This window comes from Chrysemys picta, chromosome 4, assembly GCF_011386835.1.
Source record: "Chrysemys picta bellii isolate R12L10 chromosome 4, ASM1138683v2, whole genome shotgun sequence".
NCBI classification, from domain to species: Eukaryota; Metazoa; Chordata; order Testudines; family Emydidae; genus Chrysemys; species Chrysemys picta.
Genome location: NC_088794.1, coordinates 15,606,510 through 15,624,184, shown reverse-complemented (window position 1 = coordinate 15,624,184; position 17,675 = coordinate 15,606,510). Strand labels below are relative to the sequence as shown.

Sequence of the window (17,675 nt, the reverse complement as noted above, 5' to 3'; positions counted from 1 at the left end):
CCAGTGGGAGTTGCGGGTGCTCAGCACCTTCTGAAAAATTAGGCCTTGAACCCAAAAATCACTGTAACCCTCAGTCTCCACCCATGTTATTCCCCAGGTCAGTCGCACAGTCTATACCAGGGGTCGGCAACCTTTCAGAAGCGGTGTGCCGAGTCTTCATTTATTCACTCTGATTTAAGGTTTCGCGTGCCAGTAATACATTTTAACGTTTTTAAAAGGTCTCTTTCTATTATTTTATAATATATAACTAAACTATTGTTGTATGTAAAGTAAATAAGGTTTTTAAAATGTTTAAGAAGCTTCATTTAAAATTAAATTAAAATGCAGAGCTCCCCGGACCGGTGGCCAGGACCTGGGCAGTGTGAGTGCCACTGAAAATCAGCTCGCGTGCTGCCTTTGGCACACGTGCCATAGGTTGCCTACCCCTGATCTATACAATTCAAAGTGACACCATGCCACTTGGTTAGTTGCTTCCCCTTTTCTCTCCTGATTTTTAATAGGCCATTATAAAAATTAAACTCTCATTTCATTTCAGAATAACAGCACCTCCATGGTCCATCACAAGCATCCCCAGCACAGTCTCAACGATCCTCGCACGCAGAACAACTGGCACTCCTGTGGCGTTTCATCACAAAACATCCTCCCCAAAGACATCGCCAAGCTTAGCCGAGGTACAAGAAGACTGGCTAAATGAGGCTTAGATTTTGCAAAAGGGAACTCAGGCTTACTGGGATCGGGGGGGGGGGGGGGGGCTGCATTTTATTGAAACCTCCGAGGTTCAAGGGAATCACTTGGATGATTTTGGTTTGGACTCCCAAAGCAAGCCGAGAAAGAGGGTCTGTATTGATAAAGAATCCCCTCAGGTGCCAAATCACAATGTGCTGGAACCTGCACCTCTGAAAATCAATGGGTGTTTTGCCTTTGAATTGCCTGGGAGCAGGATCAGACACAATACTAACACATGCCAAAAGAGTTCCTGTTCCTAGAAGCCCTGTTCCAGTGTTGAAGGAGGATGTTCTGTATCAGCCAAATCTGACATTTTTCCCTTTCCAAACCATGCATGATAAGAATACGTTGATTCACCCGGTGCTATTCTTTGTGCTGAGTCAATAATGACCTGGGTGCCCCAGCCTGCTGCAAAATGGCACCGTGCTGCAGAGGGAGCCATCATTCCATGCAAACGTAAAATGGAGGCTCTGCACACTTGTGATCATTAAACTCTCCATGGCGCTTTTCTCAGAAATAGGCGTGTTTGCCAGTAGCTTGGCCAAATTTTAGCTTAGGTAAATTACTTAAATTCCACTTGCATTTTCAGCTGCATACTCCCGCCCTAAATTGTTGTGTTAGGCTGCAGTGTGCAGTTTAAACTGCCATGCGTCATCCCAGCAATGGCTGCTTTTCTGTGATGGGTTGGAATAATCCCTATATATAGTTGGTAAAGTGCTTTATGAGCCTTCAGAATGAAAGGTGCAGCTGTGAATGAAGGGTTTTATACTAGCTATCTGCTGACAATTTAGGAATCAGTAGTCCACACTCTCAATTTTATCTTAACAGGCACTCAAACATTAACAGATTCTAGTGCAATAAAGAAAAATTCAAGCCAACAAACGGAGTAAGTATTTTGTCATCTATCTATTAGGAGCACATTCTTCCTGCTTCTGCGTGGCTGGGGAGTCACTGATACCTGTAAAGGCACTTTGATGTACTTAGATACAAGGTGCTATACAAGTGAAAAGAATTATTCTTATAGGCATTATTTATTGTTCTATGAATCGTCATATGATTGCTCCTCTACCTAACAAGTATTTTCAGTGCATCCATTCTTGTGATCTTTTTCATAAATCTGTATCATGTCCATCCTAAGAAAATCCTTGTCTTTTTTTTTAATTTAGCTGTGGGATAGCAGTATTAGATAAGGTAAGCAAAATATACGAATAACCTGTACGGAAATGCCTATAAGAATCCTGTTGTCCTAAGAAACATTAACGTTAAAGGGCCAAATTCTGCACTTCCAGGGTTTGAACAGTGTCAATGAAAGCAGGATTTGTTCCTGATTATTTCTTATTGGAATGTAGATGACAGAGATTGCTGGAAACTAATTTACTGACAGGAAGATCTAGGACAGTACATCTAATGCAGTAGACAGGGACAGTCTTGTTCCAGGGAAAGCACTGATTGCGGTAAAATACCTACTTTGGGTTTAGCCAATGAATGACAGAACAGTTGTATTATTGCACAAGCCTAAGCACCGTAAAGGTCTATACAGCTTATTATCATTGCCCAGAGAATGTGATAACTTAGGGTCCCCGTTTAATTCTTGTTAGAACTCATACCACTGATTGCAGTTTCTTGCGAAATCTTTTCCTTTATGGACTAAGTGATTGATTTAAAAATATAACCAAATAGAAGGTTTGCACGAACTGAATCTGGATTTTTCTGCACTTTTCTTTCACTTTTAGGAAATAATTCAACTTTCCAACTACCTCAAGGTAAGCACAAAAATGATAAATACAGTTCTAGAAATGGGTGGCGGGTGAGTGTGAGGAGGTAGCTTTTACTAAACTGGTATCATGCACCTAGTTTTAAGGTGGCCAGGAAAACAAAAGGAGCAGTTACTGAAGCCCAGGGAATAAGTTCCCAAAACATAGTGAGGAGTGAAAATAGCTATAATGAGTCCTAGAGGGGAAACAGGTCTCCGCTGGATGTCCAGATGAACTAGGGTCACTGAGACACATTCAGAGCACCTATATTAGCCTGGCTTTCTCATTTTGTCTACAGGAGGCGTTACATCGAGAGCTGCTGCTGAAGCAGAAGATGGTGATTTTACAGGAGCTTTTATCCACATTGCTGCAAGCATCAGAAAAATCTTGGAAGGTACCAAATGACTACGCTGCGTACTTCTAGTCGGCTTTAGGATTATGCCAGGATCTGCCAGGGCAGAGTCCCAGCCATGTGTGCAAGGGGAAAACCCCATCAGGTCTTGCTTATTTCTGCCAGCTGAATTCCAGCTCTGCTTCTGGGGTCTTCTAATTTTGGGATTATCCTTCTCTCCTAATGGAGAAGATGGTATAGCTCTGAAGCTGAGCTGTGTCTGCAAGGGGACATGACTGTGCTCAGAACTATTTAGCATGTGAATATCATTGCCCTTCCTCTCCAATACTGTTTCATTTTAGAGCCAGCTGAAAAACAACTCTCCATTGTTGATGAAAACTTTCTTTTTGTTTGAAATTTTCATTCTTTTTTTTTTATTCTTTTTTTGGACAAAAAATGTTGGGATGCAACATAAGTTTTCATTAAGTTATGAACTAAAAATGTTTCTCATCGTGTTTCTTTTTTTAAAAGTTTTGAGGATTTTCCCCCATTTTCTGTCACTCATGTTTCTCCCACTTTTCCAATAAGAAAAAAGTCTAAGATCGCGGGGGGGGAAAGACCATAAAAAAATCTTAATTGCCCCCCTGAAAAAAGTTTTCATTTTGAAACAAACTTTTGTTTCAATTTTTTTGAGGGGCGAGGGGAGACCAAAAAAGATTTGAGACAAAATGAATTTTTTCACACAATTTTTCATTTAGATTGAAGCGCCATTTTTCAATTGAGAAAACACTGATTTTAAAAACAACCACCACCACTCCATTTCATGCATAGAAACAGAGGGGAAAAAGAGGGATTTTAACAAGAGGGATAGCCTCCGTAAACTCAGCAACAGCTTGTTTCAGTGTGTTCTCCTGCCAAAAGCTGCCAAGACGAGGTACTAAATAACAGTGCCAAGAATGAATCGAGAACCAGACGGAGCAGGCACCTCAGTTTAAACCACCGGTGTGTGGGAAAGAATTTCATTCTGGTGAAGGTGCTAGACTCTCAATCCTGGAGGCAGAATATATCTATTTATCCGCCAGAACAGATACAACACAGACAGCAGCAGCGCAAGCGTCTCCCACGCACTGTATCTCAATCCATTCTTGATATATGTTGGAGGGAGCCCCTCAAAGTTGAAGTCTGTTCACTTCTTTGCCGCTCCGTTGAGACAAGCGATCAGGAGATGACCTAAAGCCAGCTGCGGCGGCAGTTTATGTTATATGGACACTTCACAAAGCACGGGCCCAGGGCCCTGAATCAGCAAAACACTTAAACAAACACACCCTTAAGTGTTCTGCTGAATTAGGGCCTCCACCCTGCCAAATCTAGTTCCCATGGCTCACCAACAGGCATTGGATGGTAACAATTTCTGATTACAGCCGACCCAGAGTAGATTTTTAACCAGCAGCCTGGAGGTGACATTAAGCAACTACTTCTGAAAAGTACACGGCATTATGGACTAGGTCATAAAGCAAATTTTAAAATAGAAATTTAAAATCAAGTCGCACTGCAAAATATTTGCTGTTAAAAAACGTTAATTTGGAACTCGACTAAAAAAAAAAAAAGCTCTGAAAGAGTTCTGTCAGAGCAGAGGAGAAACGCGATTGGGTGAGATGGAGCAAAAAAATGTGTTAAGATGTTCTGCGGTTTGAGACTTCCTCCGTAAAATGCTTCTGACAAATATAATATGAGCAGGAAAAAACACGCTGACACACACACTGGCAGGAAGTAGCCATGAAACCTCAGATTAGAAACAGGTGGGTGCACTTTGCTTCTTAATGTCTTTGCTATAGAAAATAGATTACTCTGCTCCCTCTGCTTTTAGCCTTTCATGAGACAATCAAAATGTATTTATTGCTGGTGTTATAGCCAACAGAGCAAACAAAGTAAATGATATTTAGAAATTGGCCCTCTGGGAATAGTTTAGCACATATGATGAAAAGAACAGGCCAGGGGGAAAATGCTCAGAGGGGCTTCTGCAAGACCAAGGCTGGCAAATGAAGTTGCCAGACTCTTAGGGGTCCCATCTGGAAGCCTCTCTAAAGCAAATTAGGTGACGGTTGCCATGTTTCCATAACTAGCTGAGGCACCAAACCTTGAGGCAGCATTTTAGAACCAAGCTCCTATAATAGAAAGTCTGAAGGGAAAAGAAAAATGCTATACAACAATGGTCTGGTCATAATTACACTGAGAATCCCTGTCGGATCCTACTTAATATTTGTGGGTGCATCTAGACCAATATAATGAACGTGTTCATCAGTACAACAGGAATATATCTAGCAGTTGGGCCGAGGGGCTACGTTCAGGACTGTAGGGTTCCATTTCCTCTGGGTTTTATTCCTAGCTCTGCCACCAACCTTCAGCAACCTGCATAACCGATCTGTGCCTCCGTTTCCTCGTGTGCAAGCAGCAGGATAACAACAGGGCTGTTGTAAAGCTTAGTTACTGTTTGTAAAATACTTTGAGACCTTCAGACAAAAGGAGTTAACTAAGTTTCATGTTGTTATGGTAACCAGTGGTGACTTTTTAGACTTGTCTTTTAAAGTGTAAAAACACCACCAGCATATATTTTTTCCCATCCCCCAAAATGCTGTCTGACCTTGGGAAATTTGGGACATTTTCTGCATTGTTTAGTTTAAAGACTGTTTCCACCCACTCGCTGCCACTTTCAGGGTTCACTTTTCTCCATTTTATTTGGCATGGGCATGGTGTTTGAGCAAAGGGAATGCAGTCCAAAAACAATGCTTAAAATTGCTTCTTTAAACCAGGAATTTAAAATGACAGGTTTAAAAAAAGCGAAGAGGGAGGGAACATCAGATACAGTCTACCAATCATAGGCTAGCCAGGACACCGCAGGAAACACCCTGTGATTCGCTGACAGCTGAACAGGGATGCAGCAGAGGGAGGATTTTGCAGCCAGGTATTTTGAAGTGGCAATTGACCATAGATGTCCCAATTTTTGGGACCCCAACCTGAGATCCAGAGTACCAAACATCCGTAGCTTTTATTGACTCCACATAGAATTGAGGTCATCCAATCTCTGAAAATCAGGCCCGAGAGGTACCCAAGGATTGAGGCATCCAAAGTCAGCGGCCACTTTGGCAAACACTGGGCCTCCGACTAACTTTGAGCTCCCTTCTGTGCCGCCTTCAGGCTGTTGCGGCAGGGATCTGCAAGAAGTGTGAGCTGCCATCTTAAGAGAACTCAGACATGAGGAACAACCCTAATGTAACTGTGAGAATGAACAGCTAAGAGGGGCATTGGGGTGTCTTCTTAGCAATCCCATACAACCTGAGCCTTGTCAACAGTTTTAAGATTCGCCACCATAGCTATGTTGGTGAGAGGTGGGATTTTTTCCCCCCACGTGTAATCATCATAGCTGTGCTGGCAAAAGCCCAGTGTAGATACAGTATCAGAGGGGTAGCCGTGTTAGTCTGGATCTGTAAGAAGAGACAGAGTCCTGTGGCACCTTATAGACTAACAGACATATTGGAGCATAAAGAAGAACAGGAGTACTTGTGGCACCTTAGAGACTAACAAATTTATTAGAATTTTTAGAATTTATAATAAATTTGTTAGTCTCTAAGGTGCCACAAGTACTCCTGTTCTTCTTTTTGCGGATACAGACTAACACGGCTGCTACTCTGAAACCTGTCATTACGTATTGGAGCATAAGCGTTCATGGGTGAATACCCACTTCATCAGATGCATGTCCATGCATCTGACGAAGTGACTATTCACCCACGAACGCTTATGCTCCAATATGTCTGTTAGTCTATAAGGTGCCACAGGACTCTTTGTCGCTTTTTAGTGTAGACACAGTTATTCTGGATAAAGAGTCCTTTTGTAGAGTAGAGCTTACTCCATTCAGGGAAATGGTCTAAGTTACAGGGACCAAAGAGCTCCTGCGGGTGAAAGCTGCATCTCCATTTGGGGGGAGGAGTGAGTTTGCTGGTATAAATCTACTAGTACCAGCAAAGCCTGTCAAGTACAGACAAAGTCTGATTCTCCCATCTGGCCCTCTGTGCTCATTTACATGCGTATAGAGTGGGTGAGAAATGCTACCACTCTGACTTCACAGTGCTTCACATCCACTTTCCACAGGCTTAAAAAGTAGAAAGTGGCATGAAGTCTCTTCCGGTATCTTGCATCTAAAAATCTCTCTCAGAATTGCCTTTTTTTTTTTTTCTTAAACAATTGGCCTCTAGTTTGTTATGGGAACTGATGCCTGGATTTATTGGACTTTGCACTTTTTGGGCTGGGATGTGCAAACATCTCTGTGTTGACAGAGGACCCAGCATGCCAGGACTCGGATTTTGTTTGGGGCCTCTGGATGCTACCATGATATGAATATTAAATAATAACCCAAAGGATGTTAAGCGTGGCTTCACACAACAGTGAGTGGCAGTGGTGCTGACATCCTTCAGATCAGAGGTGGAAGATGAGAGTCCAGGCAAGCACTTTGCTAGAAGCCTTGCCTGGATTTGCATACAGCCTGCATTTTACAAACCCAACTGCAAAACCTGACCTACGTTTGGAAAAAAAAATATGACTCGGTTTCCCCATTCCTCTCTCCACCCTCAACAAAGCTCATTGTAGTGCAAACCCAATCTGTTTTCTATGGAAGCTGCTGAGACAAGATGCTGCCACCAGCTGGAGCCGTAAGCCAAAATGTTGTTGCAAGAGAGAATCGTGAAGCAGAAAACAAGGCTGTGTGTGTGGACTTGGGGGCAGTTCTGTTCTCAGTACAGAGTCATCCAGAGTAACTACATGACTTCTTTGCGCCTTTAACTTTTCTGAGAGTTCCTGCATTCCTATAATTGATAGAGCTGGCTAGGAAAAAATGGGAGATGGAGGAGGAACTGCAAGTGTTTCATTTTTTTTCATTTTTTCAAAACTTTGAAATTCTAAATTTTTCCCACTTATTTTTGAAATTTTGAAAGTTAATCTAAACTTTCACTTTGAAAATAATTTGGCCAGCCCTGGGTACGACACTAGGAGCAGAAGAAAAATCAGAAACATGAGTGAGCTAAAGTATGATGGATTCACTTAGCAATCTGCAGAGGTTGTTCTGTAATTCAATATTCCAGACCTTGCCTCAATTGTTTCTTCCAGGGTCAGCTGAATGAAGACAAACTAAAGGGTAAACTGAGGGTCCTTGAAAATCAGCTTCACACCTGTGCCCAGGTAACATATGAGACTTTTTAAAAAAAGCAAAGAGAACAGATAGAAAGAAAAACTTTGCGTGCAAGTAAAAACACAGAACAATGTAATTAGATCAGGTCTTACTTTCCAGAAGGCTTTTATTAAATAGGGTCAAAAAATTGTTATATTGTTTGCTGCAGCTTGTTGCATTTATCCATTAGGGTGACCAGACAGCAAATGTGAAAAATCGGGACAGGGGGTGGGGGGGGTAATAGGATCTAATATAAGAAAAAGACCCAAAAATCGGGACTGTCCCTATAAAATCGGGACCTCTGGTCCCCCTATTATCCATGTACGTGCTAATACTCAGATCCAGTGAGATCTCTGAGACTGGGAAGTAGCCCATCAAAGGTAGTGGTGTTTGAGACGTTTAAAACTGAATCAGGACAAAGTCGTGGAGAATGTATTAGAGAGAGAGCCATCCTGAATTGGGTCCTGGTGGATCTTTTTGAATTTCTAGGCTTGTCTCTTACCAGTGGGTTAAGAGTCCATTGGTAATACGTAATCAACTGTGAGTTCAATTGTCCCTTTAAAGAATTACTCAAAGGACAGTGTGAAGAGGATCCTGATGGAGATGGAGGACCAAAAGCAGACCTATGAGCAGAAAGCAAGAGAAGCTCTGCAGAAGCTGCTGGAGGAGAAACTCCAAGCAGAACAGCAGCTACAGAATACTCAGGTGAGGAACATGAATCCCACAACAGATGTCCTACCTAGAAGAATGGGCCCATTTTCAGGCTGCTGAAAAATATAATCACAGCGCCAGGTCAATCACGTTGGGCCCAATCCTGCTCCCAGTGAAATCACTGGAAAACCCCTTGGCTCACAAGAGTTCAGGTGATCCCCTATGTCAAACTCATGGTAGTTATACTAAACACTCCTCTTGTACGTACAGTCATATGTACCTTTAACTTCCAGAATGAAAAGCTCCTGCTCGTTTCTCTCTCCCCCCAACCCCCAATCAGGCGGCACCGTATTCTAACGTGCCTCTATGCTACTTCACTACACAGAAACAGGGCAATGCAATCATGTTACATTACAAATACACAGAACCTACTTTCCCCCTGCATTTCCCTGAGGTGTTAGAGACAGTGCTGTCAGCATACAACCTTGAAAGAGAAAACTCCACACATTCATGTGTGTGTGTGTGCTTGGATTTTGCTGCGCTGTATTCATTTCAATGAGGGGAATGGGGAATCTTTAAAGGAGGGGCACCAGGTTGAGTTCATCACTGGTTCTATCAGTTGAGCTTGTGCTTGTAAATTTATAGGTGCAAGATAAAAGCCGGTATTAAACAGATATAAGAGCTGCACCAGTTTAACTAAACCAGTATAAAATCACACAGTGCAGCAACGTTGTGTGTAGATCAGTCCTAAGCTAACAATATTGCGTCCTGGATATTGTTTTGTTCTTCAGAGGACCCTGGCAGTCACAGAAGACGACTGTGCTCTCTGGAAAGAACACTATGACACATTAAAAACAGAGTGGAATGAGACAGCCACTAAGCACACTGAACTGGAGAACAAGCTCTATGTTTTGCAGAACCAACTGCAAGTAAGTTCATTCTCTACCGTACAGTTGTCTTGTTGCCTCTGCCGCTCTGGTCAGGCTGTCAGAGACCACAGATGTCTGACCACGAATGGGTTAAATTCAAACACAACTCCACCCTGGCAAAGGTTTTATCTGTATCCTTTTCTAAATCACAGTACACCTCTACCCCGATATAACATGAATTCAGCTATAACGCGGTAAAAGCAGTGCTCGGGGGGGGGGGGGTGGCACTGCGCACTCCGATGGATCAAAGCAAGTTTGATATAACGCGGCTTCACCTATAATGCGGTAAGATTTTTTGGCTCCCGAGGACAGTGTTATACCGGGGTAGAGGTATATCTAGGTGATTATAAGATTTTCCGCAGGCTGGAACTTTGTTTAAAAAGTCTATAACCTCATTAAATCTCTATGTAATGTCATGTGCTCCATATGACTTTAACCCTGATGTCCCAGCCATCTAGTTCAGGTAACTGAATTCCCCTTGAGATTGAGTTGCACAGAGTATTCTTTTGTGTGGCATTTCTATTTACTGTTAAATAGCCACCATATTCCACTTCAGAAGAGGCTGCATTGCAATTATAGGCCAAGTGGTTCCTGTAGCAATGGAATCAATTACACAGTGAAATACATGTTTCTAGGTGTGCAAAAACTTCAGCATATACCTATGCAGGCCAGAGATTCAGGCCAATTTGAAAACAAGCCCTTTAATTTCTTGGTTAAACAATACTGTGTTATTATTTACAAGTCAGACAGGACCAGATTTTCAGAGGTGTTGAGCACTCAGCTCACTTTGACTTCTGACAGCCAGGCCCACATTGTGTTTTCTTTGAATTGTTAAGTATAACTTCTTTACCCACCAATGCCCTGATGCTGAGGTTCTTTCTTGAATGTAGTGGGCAGACACCCAGAATGATCAGCTCCGCCAGACCCTGTGTAACTTGGAGAGTGAGCGTGAAGATCTCTATTCGAGAATGGAGGCTCTACAAGTAGACAGCCAGCTCAGAATGGAGCACGTCAGTGCAATGGAAGGTACCGACTTTGCAAAGGGCAGAGCGGGATCAGTAATGGCAGAGGTTTCTCCCTGACAGGTTACCGTCAGGACATACTTTTTTAAGCATCCCAGTTGCTAAAGCCCAACATAAAAAAATACCTTCCTTTAAGCATTTTGAACATCTCAGCTTGGAAGCAGACTCTGGTTTCCAACAGGGATCCTAGATTAAGTTTTATCCAATTTTCTCCACCTCGCGTGACTGAGTTATAAGGAGGTCAAGTGACTTTCCCAAAAGAATGGGTGGTCTGGGAGCCAAGAGATGTGGGTTGAATCCCCAACTCTGTCACAGGCTCTCTGTGTGCTCTACTCTAGGGCAAATCACTGCATCTTTGTACCTCAATTTCCCTACCTGTGGGAGTGGGATAGCTCAGTGGTTTGAGCATTGGCCTGCTAAACCCAGGGTTATGAGTTCAATCCTTGAGGGGGTCATTTAGGGATCTGGGGCAAAAATCTGTCTGGGGATTGGTCCTGCTTTAAGCAGGGGTTTGGACTAGATGACCTCCTGAGGTCCCTTCCAACCCTGATATTCTATGATATTACTAACCCACTCACATGGTTGTTGACAAATTCTTTAACATTTGAGCTGCATGGGAACAGTGATGGGCATTATGAGGCCATAAATAAATGCTAATCATATTGGCAAGTGGCAGTTCAGACAGGGGCCCTGAAATTCAGTTACTACTAATGTGGCTATTTTAAGTATAGCAAATAAAATTAATGACTGATAAACTAACGGCAGCCCCATCTACCTAATGGATTAAAGTCTCGCAGAACATCATTTAAACTAAAACCAAAACATACAGCATTATTAATAGCGTGTAAAGAGCACCAGTAAAGCTGCCATCACTGGTTAGACAGCATTTATTTGGGCATGTGGGATTAACAGGAAATCGCTGGAGTCTTAAGGACAAATATTAGCTCATTAAGGCTCTCGACACCTTTCATTCCACTGTACAGAAATTGTACAGATTTGGGAAGAAGGAAACCTGCAGCATTGACACAGATTTCCTCCGAGATCTTTTGTCGTCCCTGACTACTAACAATTCATTTGTTAATTTCAGGTAAATTGCAAAATGAACAAAAGCAAAAGCTGGCGCTGGAGGCGACAATCGCTCGTTTGCACAGTAAGTAGCACTGCAGGGCGCAGGCCTGCATTTTTAAAATGCATTAGGTCTGACGCTGCCGTTGCAGCATAACTCCAGTAAGCTCAGGAACCCTGGCTTACACGGATAAGATGAGAGTCAGGCCCACTGCTCTGTGAAATGCGCACTACAGGGAAATGCAAGAGCCTTCTCCAGTTACATCTGTTCTTCTCCATTCATGGATAAACTCCCCTGCACAGAGACTGATTGGATTGTCTTTCCTATTCGTTATATAAGAGCAGGTTTACCTATCACCCAGAGCGACTGTGATTGGCTCTAAAGGTGACCAGGTTATCAGAAGGTCTCAGCTGATTGATTCTGCAAACAGAAAATCCAGGGATCTGGAGGGAGGGAGGGCATGAAATAGTCCCCACCCCTCCTTAGCCTACTCATCTCCACCAGGCACATCACCAGCGCTTGGTATTGATCATTAGCAGGACGAAACCTCATTTTACAGTGTGTCTTTGACACAGACTTTATCCCAGATTGTCTTAAGAGTTAAATATTAGCAGAGGGAGAAAAAGTACAAGAGGAGAGGGCAGAGGAGATTGTTTTCACCTGACACTGAAAAGAGATGGAGATACAGTGGAGGGCAAAAGGGAAGCTGTTTCAGACAACAGGAGAGTCAGAGGAGATGGCTCTCACTTCAACACAATCTAGCTACTGTTAACAGGACACTGGGACTAGAGAGAAGGGGAGAAGGATGAGGCGTGACAGACAGAGATAGCCAAGTTCTGTAGCTGGAGCAAGACCATGGAGGGTTTAACATACAAGGACCTGGATTTTCAAAAGTGACTAGTGACTCTGACAGCCTGACTTTTTGGGTGCACAACTTGAGATGCCTTAAAGGGGTTTGATTTTCAGACAGTGCTTGGCACGTGCCTCCTGAAAATCTGCTCCCTTTAAGAACTTTCAGCTTGATTGCCCCAAATCATGTCATTTAAAAATCTTGAACATGGAGAATCATTTTGTACTGGATCCTGAACTGAATGGGGGAGCCAGTGAAGTTGCTTACAGGTACTGTTGCACTTCTCTGTACATTGAGAAGGAAGGCATGCTGGAGTCTATATTAAATAATCATAAGCAAATAAGATTTTGCCTTTCAGAGTAAATCTGTCCAGACTTCACAACATCTGTTTGGGTATTTTTTTTTTTTTGTAACAGCAATATTGGCAACAGAAGACCTAATTATTCTGCCTTAGGGGATAGCCATACAACACCTGGGCTTTTAGCAGCCTGGGTAGAATTTTCCAAGAAATTGTATGACTGAAGCGAGTCAAACCACCCACACAGTAGAACCAGTTTACAGTGAATTAAAACAAACAAGGAGGGCTGAGATAGGAGAAGGGGCAGATTAGAAGAGAAAGAGGAAATGCCCAGAATGAAACTGATTTGTGTACATAGTTTGGGTGATAATAGTGGCTTATTCTATTTGCAGACCAGTTACAGAACCAGTCCAAGGAGCAGAAGGCTCAGGAAGAGGTGGTAGTAAGAAAAGGTCAGCAAACTTTGTAACTCAGACTCTAGACAACCATTATGCTTCTAATCTCACATGAAAAGGTTAAACAGTAACTTCGAGTGAAATCTATTTATCTGTTTAGCGTAAAGGAATTGTACTGTTCATAACAGGTTGCTATGTATTCCTAATTGACACAGAATTTAGCCTCACTATATACGAATACATGTATCTGTGATGGCAAATGCCTTAAACAATAAATTGATTTGATTTCAACACTCCTTCTTCAGAGGCCATGCCAGTCATTGTTTACTTGATATGCTCCATCTCCAATTTCAGCTACCCCTGCACACCAAGAAAATCATCATCAAAGATTGGGGAGTTTTGACCCCCTCCCCACCAAAGGTAGCTTACTTTGCCAGACTACAGTCAAACACTTAATAATTGTTTTAAAAATAAATATTTCTAATTCACATGCACAACCGAGCACTAAGACAACTAAGCCATGTCCTGCATTAATTAATATATGGAGATATACCTATCTCACAGAACTGAAAGGTCATTGAGTCCAGCCACCTGCCTTCAGTAGCAAGGCCAAATACTGATTTTTGCCCCAGATCCTTAAGTGGACCCCTCAAGGATTTAACTCATAACCCTAGGTTTAGCAGGCCAATGCTCAAACCACTGAGCTATCCCTCCCCACCATTCATTTCAAGTTGTTTAGGACCTCAATACATGTTTAAATGTACTAAGTTAAAAATAATCAACTTGTAGAACAATGAAGAGGCTGACCAAAAGCCTGGACTCATTTCTCATTGGAAGTCTGGCTGTTTTTTTAGATCAGGTTTTAACTATGCAGATCCAACCCCCCAGTCCAGTCAGAGAAAAACAAGATGCTTTGTTAAAGCATCCAGACGATGAGGGAGAGGAAAATCTGAAGGACCAGGTGCAGAAGAGGACAGCCCAACTCATTGCAAAGGAAAAGGAGGTGAGGAGGTGATTCAATCCATTAATGAGATTCAGTGTTCTCATTAGGAGATTAATTGCTATTTTTAAAGGCTTCCAAGGCTGAAATAAAACTGGTGTGTGATGATTCTTAGGAGTAACCATACAAATAGCATTTAATTCTGTAACTGGAGACTCACGGTCACTACATTTTGATTCTGACCTCAGCTAAACCCCCTGTTGGGTTTCCTCTAAGTATTTCCAGATAGAATAATAGTCATGCAATGACATCGAAGCAAGCCCTTTACATAGATAGCCTTAAAGTCACAAATATTTTCATACCCCGAATAAAACCTTTACATGCACAAGCTGAAATGTATGTTGCCATGTGAGTTAAATACTGCAGGTCGATCTTGTACATAGAAGAGTTCAGGGCTATCAAAATAAACCAGCACATTGGTACCCATCTTCCCAGACAATTGACTTCCCTCCCCCCCGCCAAGCCAGCTCCTTTGAGACTTATCTCCTGGAGCAGAGAAGTGAATGATAGAAACACAGTTTATGTCCACCAAAGGGAATTAGCAAAGAGAAAATACCCAAAGGCACATTTTAAAATTAAATGCACACAGAGCTGTGGGATGCAGGAGCAGTGCTGGCCAATAACAAGTCCCTCCTGCAAAGTACTCACAACATGACAGCACACACACAGGGCAGTGCCATAGGGAGCAGACACTGGGGCAGACTGATTGGGGTTCAGGGAGCAGAGAGGGTACAAGGGACCTGTATGCACCCGGGTGGGGGACAGGTAGAATCCTAGAGTAAGTGTTTCCTAAGCACAAGCATGTGTTAGCAGCGCCACTGATGCTAGATACCCCTAGGGGAGTGCTGTGGGAGCTGCTGTTATGGGGAACACACACCTGCCCCTCACAGCATGCAGTAGTTATCATCTCAGTAGGCTCCCCCAGAACCACAGAGATGTTCTGCCAGTCTGTGCTCTGCACTCAGAAGCCCCTGGCAGCTGCCAGTGGGGCAGCTACTCGCTGCTCATCCCAAACATGCCTGTGGCTCCAGTCCTTGGAACGTAAAGGATCAGACAATTAAAATGAGGCCTGGGGAATTGTGGCTCTGGGGAATTTCATTGCTCTGCTTTAATCTCTCTTCCCCTACTTCTTTATGTCCTCATCAGCCCCACCCCCTTCGGAGGAGCTGTTTGGGTGGGGTGGGAGATCTGAAGCTTTTTCTTTCTTTATTGACTGTAATATAGTGCCTAGAACAATACCTAGGCACCAAGGGACTTCAGGAATTTATAAAACAGGCTTTTACCGTGCTCTGTGGCAGATGGAGCTCAGAGTGTCTTACTGAACCCACACTGTCTCCTTCAACGACTACAAGCACCAGACATTGCAAACTGGGTCTAAATCAGCTGGGGGCAGGGAGAGTGCAAAATACCATTAAATCTAAAGGAAACAGGTGAGAGCAGGAACTGGCTAGAACACACAAAGTTCTTGCTTTGCCAACAGCTTTTACAGGGCTACCTTACATACCGTACTGTGCACCCTCAGGACAACTTGCGTTGCACCTCGCATAGACCACTGACTCCTCATACAATGCAGCCTCAAAACAATCTGACCAGCCCTAGGCACACCTGACCTGCTATGCATTGCCACAAACATCAATGCAACTAACACAGAATACACACAAACACCAGGAGGTCTTCATAGGTATCAACAGTGCCCCCCAGCCATGGCCAGAACCTTGGTGCTTTGGTGCTGAAAGCACAACTTCCCCTCCCCAGCAGGAAAAGGAAAAATCTAACAGCTACTCACCTGCTGGAAGAAAGCAAGATGCAGCCAGCAGCACCCCATTCCAAAGCAGCCATGTTAGGGCTGCAGCCGCTTGAGTCTGCCCAATTTAAAGGGTCACTCCCACAAGGCATGCTGGGGGGAAAAAAGTTCTGGGGAGAGCTAATAATGACCAGTCAGTCACAGAGGAAAATGTTTTTTTGGAGGGGGGGAAGGGCTGCTTCTGTGTGATGCCTTTCCCTTCCCTCCCCCAGACTCAGTCCTACTGATTTGGCTCCTACCTTCCAGTTAGTGAAACTCTGCATGGGGGCAAGCCATTTACCTATATGGAGCCAGTTGCAGACCTGAGGGCTTTCTCTTCTGCTGCCATAGACACTGGGATGGGATTAAGTATGTTATGTTTTGGTGGGGGAAATATTACTTTTTCTTCCCACATGACTTGAGTGCTGCTGAAAGGTGCCAGCGTACTAGAACTACAGGCTAAAGACCCCATGAGAGGTAATATAGAGGCAGAGTGTGCTTCCCCTGGGCTCGCCTTAACAATAAACTGCCGTCCTGCCCTAGATGTCACAATACTAGGGGTGAGAGGGAAGATCACTCTCCACTACATGGGCCCTGTTGCCCTGGGAACTTCACCAAGACCTGCCACATTCTTGGTACACATGGGCCATTCCTAACATTGCTCTGCTTTGTTTCCAGTGCGCAGATCTCCGCTCTGAGCTGGAGGCCCTGAGCGACGAATACCGCTCCTGCATGACCAAGTTACGTCAGTGCCGAGACGAGCTCAATCAGTTCCAGAGCAAACAGTCAGAAGTAGGGGTTCGCTTTTACTGTGTCCGGTTACCTACTGCAAACATCCTGAGCAGTTTGATACCTTTGCAGGCTCCACGCTGGGGCTGGGATTGTGGGGAAATTTGTTTCTCAGATCTGTTCTACTCAGTTTCTTATGCTGCACGCATCATTGTACTGTCTGGGCCCCTTCCAGTAGTGCATTAAGCAACATGACTACACATCCGTCACGTTGGTTCCTTCCTCTCCCCGCGAGCAGCAGATCCATGGGAGTGTCTTGTTTTGGTAGGATTTGTCTTTCTTTTAAATACACATTGCTATGTGTTTATATTAGAGAAAGCAAAGGCAAAGAAACACATTGCACTTGGAGCAGAAGGTAGTGAGGTTTGTGATGTCATCTGGACAACGGAGGAAAGATAGCGCCTGTGTATTTACACCAGACGTTAAATTAAAAATGTCCTTGGCTTGGGTACGGATTCACTAAACACATTTAATTCTCTCTTTCAGAGACAATGTGGCCACTGGATCCCGCTCCTCATGGTGGTGCTAGCAGCAGCAATGGCGACTTTCTTAGCCAATTTTGTACCCTGAGACTCCGTCCGTTTCAATTACCTCAGCTCAGCAACTGACTCAACTGTTTTCATTGTAATGTATAAAAATTGTGTAGGGTTTTTGGGGGGATGTTTTTGAGCTGGTCTCACTCCTCAACAAATTCACCCTGGTCCAATAAATGCCGTGAGATCACTCCTCTTGCTTGGTTTAATTTTTAATTGAAGGTTACATTAGACAAGGTTCAGGGTCTGCGCTGTAGCAGCCGTGTTTTATGGCATAGTACACCTCTAGCCCGCTATAACGCGACCTGATACAACACAAATTCGGCTATA

At 43.5% G+C, this 17,675-nt stretch overlaps 1 protein-coding gene across 10 annotated transcripts in view; it reads left to right on the top strand.

The window, feature by feature from the left end:
- The window catches only part of TRAF3IP3 (TRAF3 interacting protein 3), a 28,005-nt gene extending 10,470 nt beyond the window's left edge, over nucleotides 1-17,535 (top strand). For 4 of the 10 annotated variants that reach the window (XM_065591470.1, XM_024108351.3, XM_065591469.1 and 1 more), the window contains exons 3-16: nucleotides 536-671; nucleotides 1,555-1,612; nucleotides 1,893-1,917; nucleotides 2,460-2,489; nucleotides 2,779-2,874; nucleotides 7,969-8,040; nucleotides 8,594-8,734; nucleotides 9,472-9,609; nucleotides 10,500-10,635; nucleotides 11,719-11,781; nucleotides 13,238-13,297; nucleotides 13,595-13,660; nucleotides 14,095-14,243; nucleotides 16,702-17,135. In XM_065591470.1, coding sequence (XP_065447542.1) covers nucleotides 536-671; nucleotides 1,555-1,612; nucleotides 1,893-1,917; nucleotides 2,460-2,489; nucleotides 2,779-2,874; nucleotides 7,969-8,040; nucleotides 8,594-8,734; nucleotides 9,472-9,609; nucleotides 10,500-10,635; nucleotides 11,719-11,781; nucleotides 13,238-13,297; nucleotides 13,595-13,660; nucleotides 14,095-14,243; nucleotides 16,702-16,998 — 1,467 coding nt within the window. In that variant the 3' untranslated portion in view covers nucleotides 16,999-17,135. Of the gene's footprint in view, nucleotides 1-535; nucleotides 672-1,554; nucleotides 1,613-1,892; nucleotides 1,918-2,459; nucleotides 2,490-2,778; nucleotides 2,875-7,968; nucleotides 8,041-8,593; nucleotides 8,735-9,471; nucleotides 9,610-10,499; nucleotides 10,636-11,718; nucleotides 11,782-13,237; nucleotides 13,298-13,594; nucleotides 13,661-14,094; nucleotides 14,244-16,701; nucleotides 17,136-17,298 lie in introns of those variants that run through there. The other 6 variants (XM_065591473.1, XM_065591474.1, XM_042852668.2 and 3 more) reach the window with 3 other exon arrangements.
- The last annotated feature ends 140 nt before the right edge of the window (nucleotides 17,536-17,675 follow it).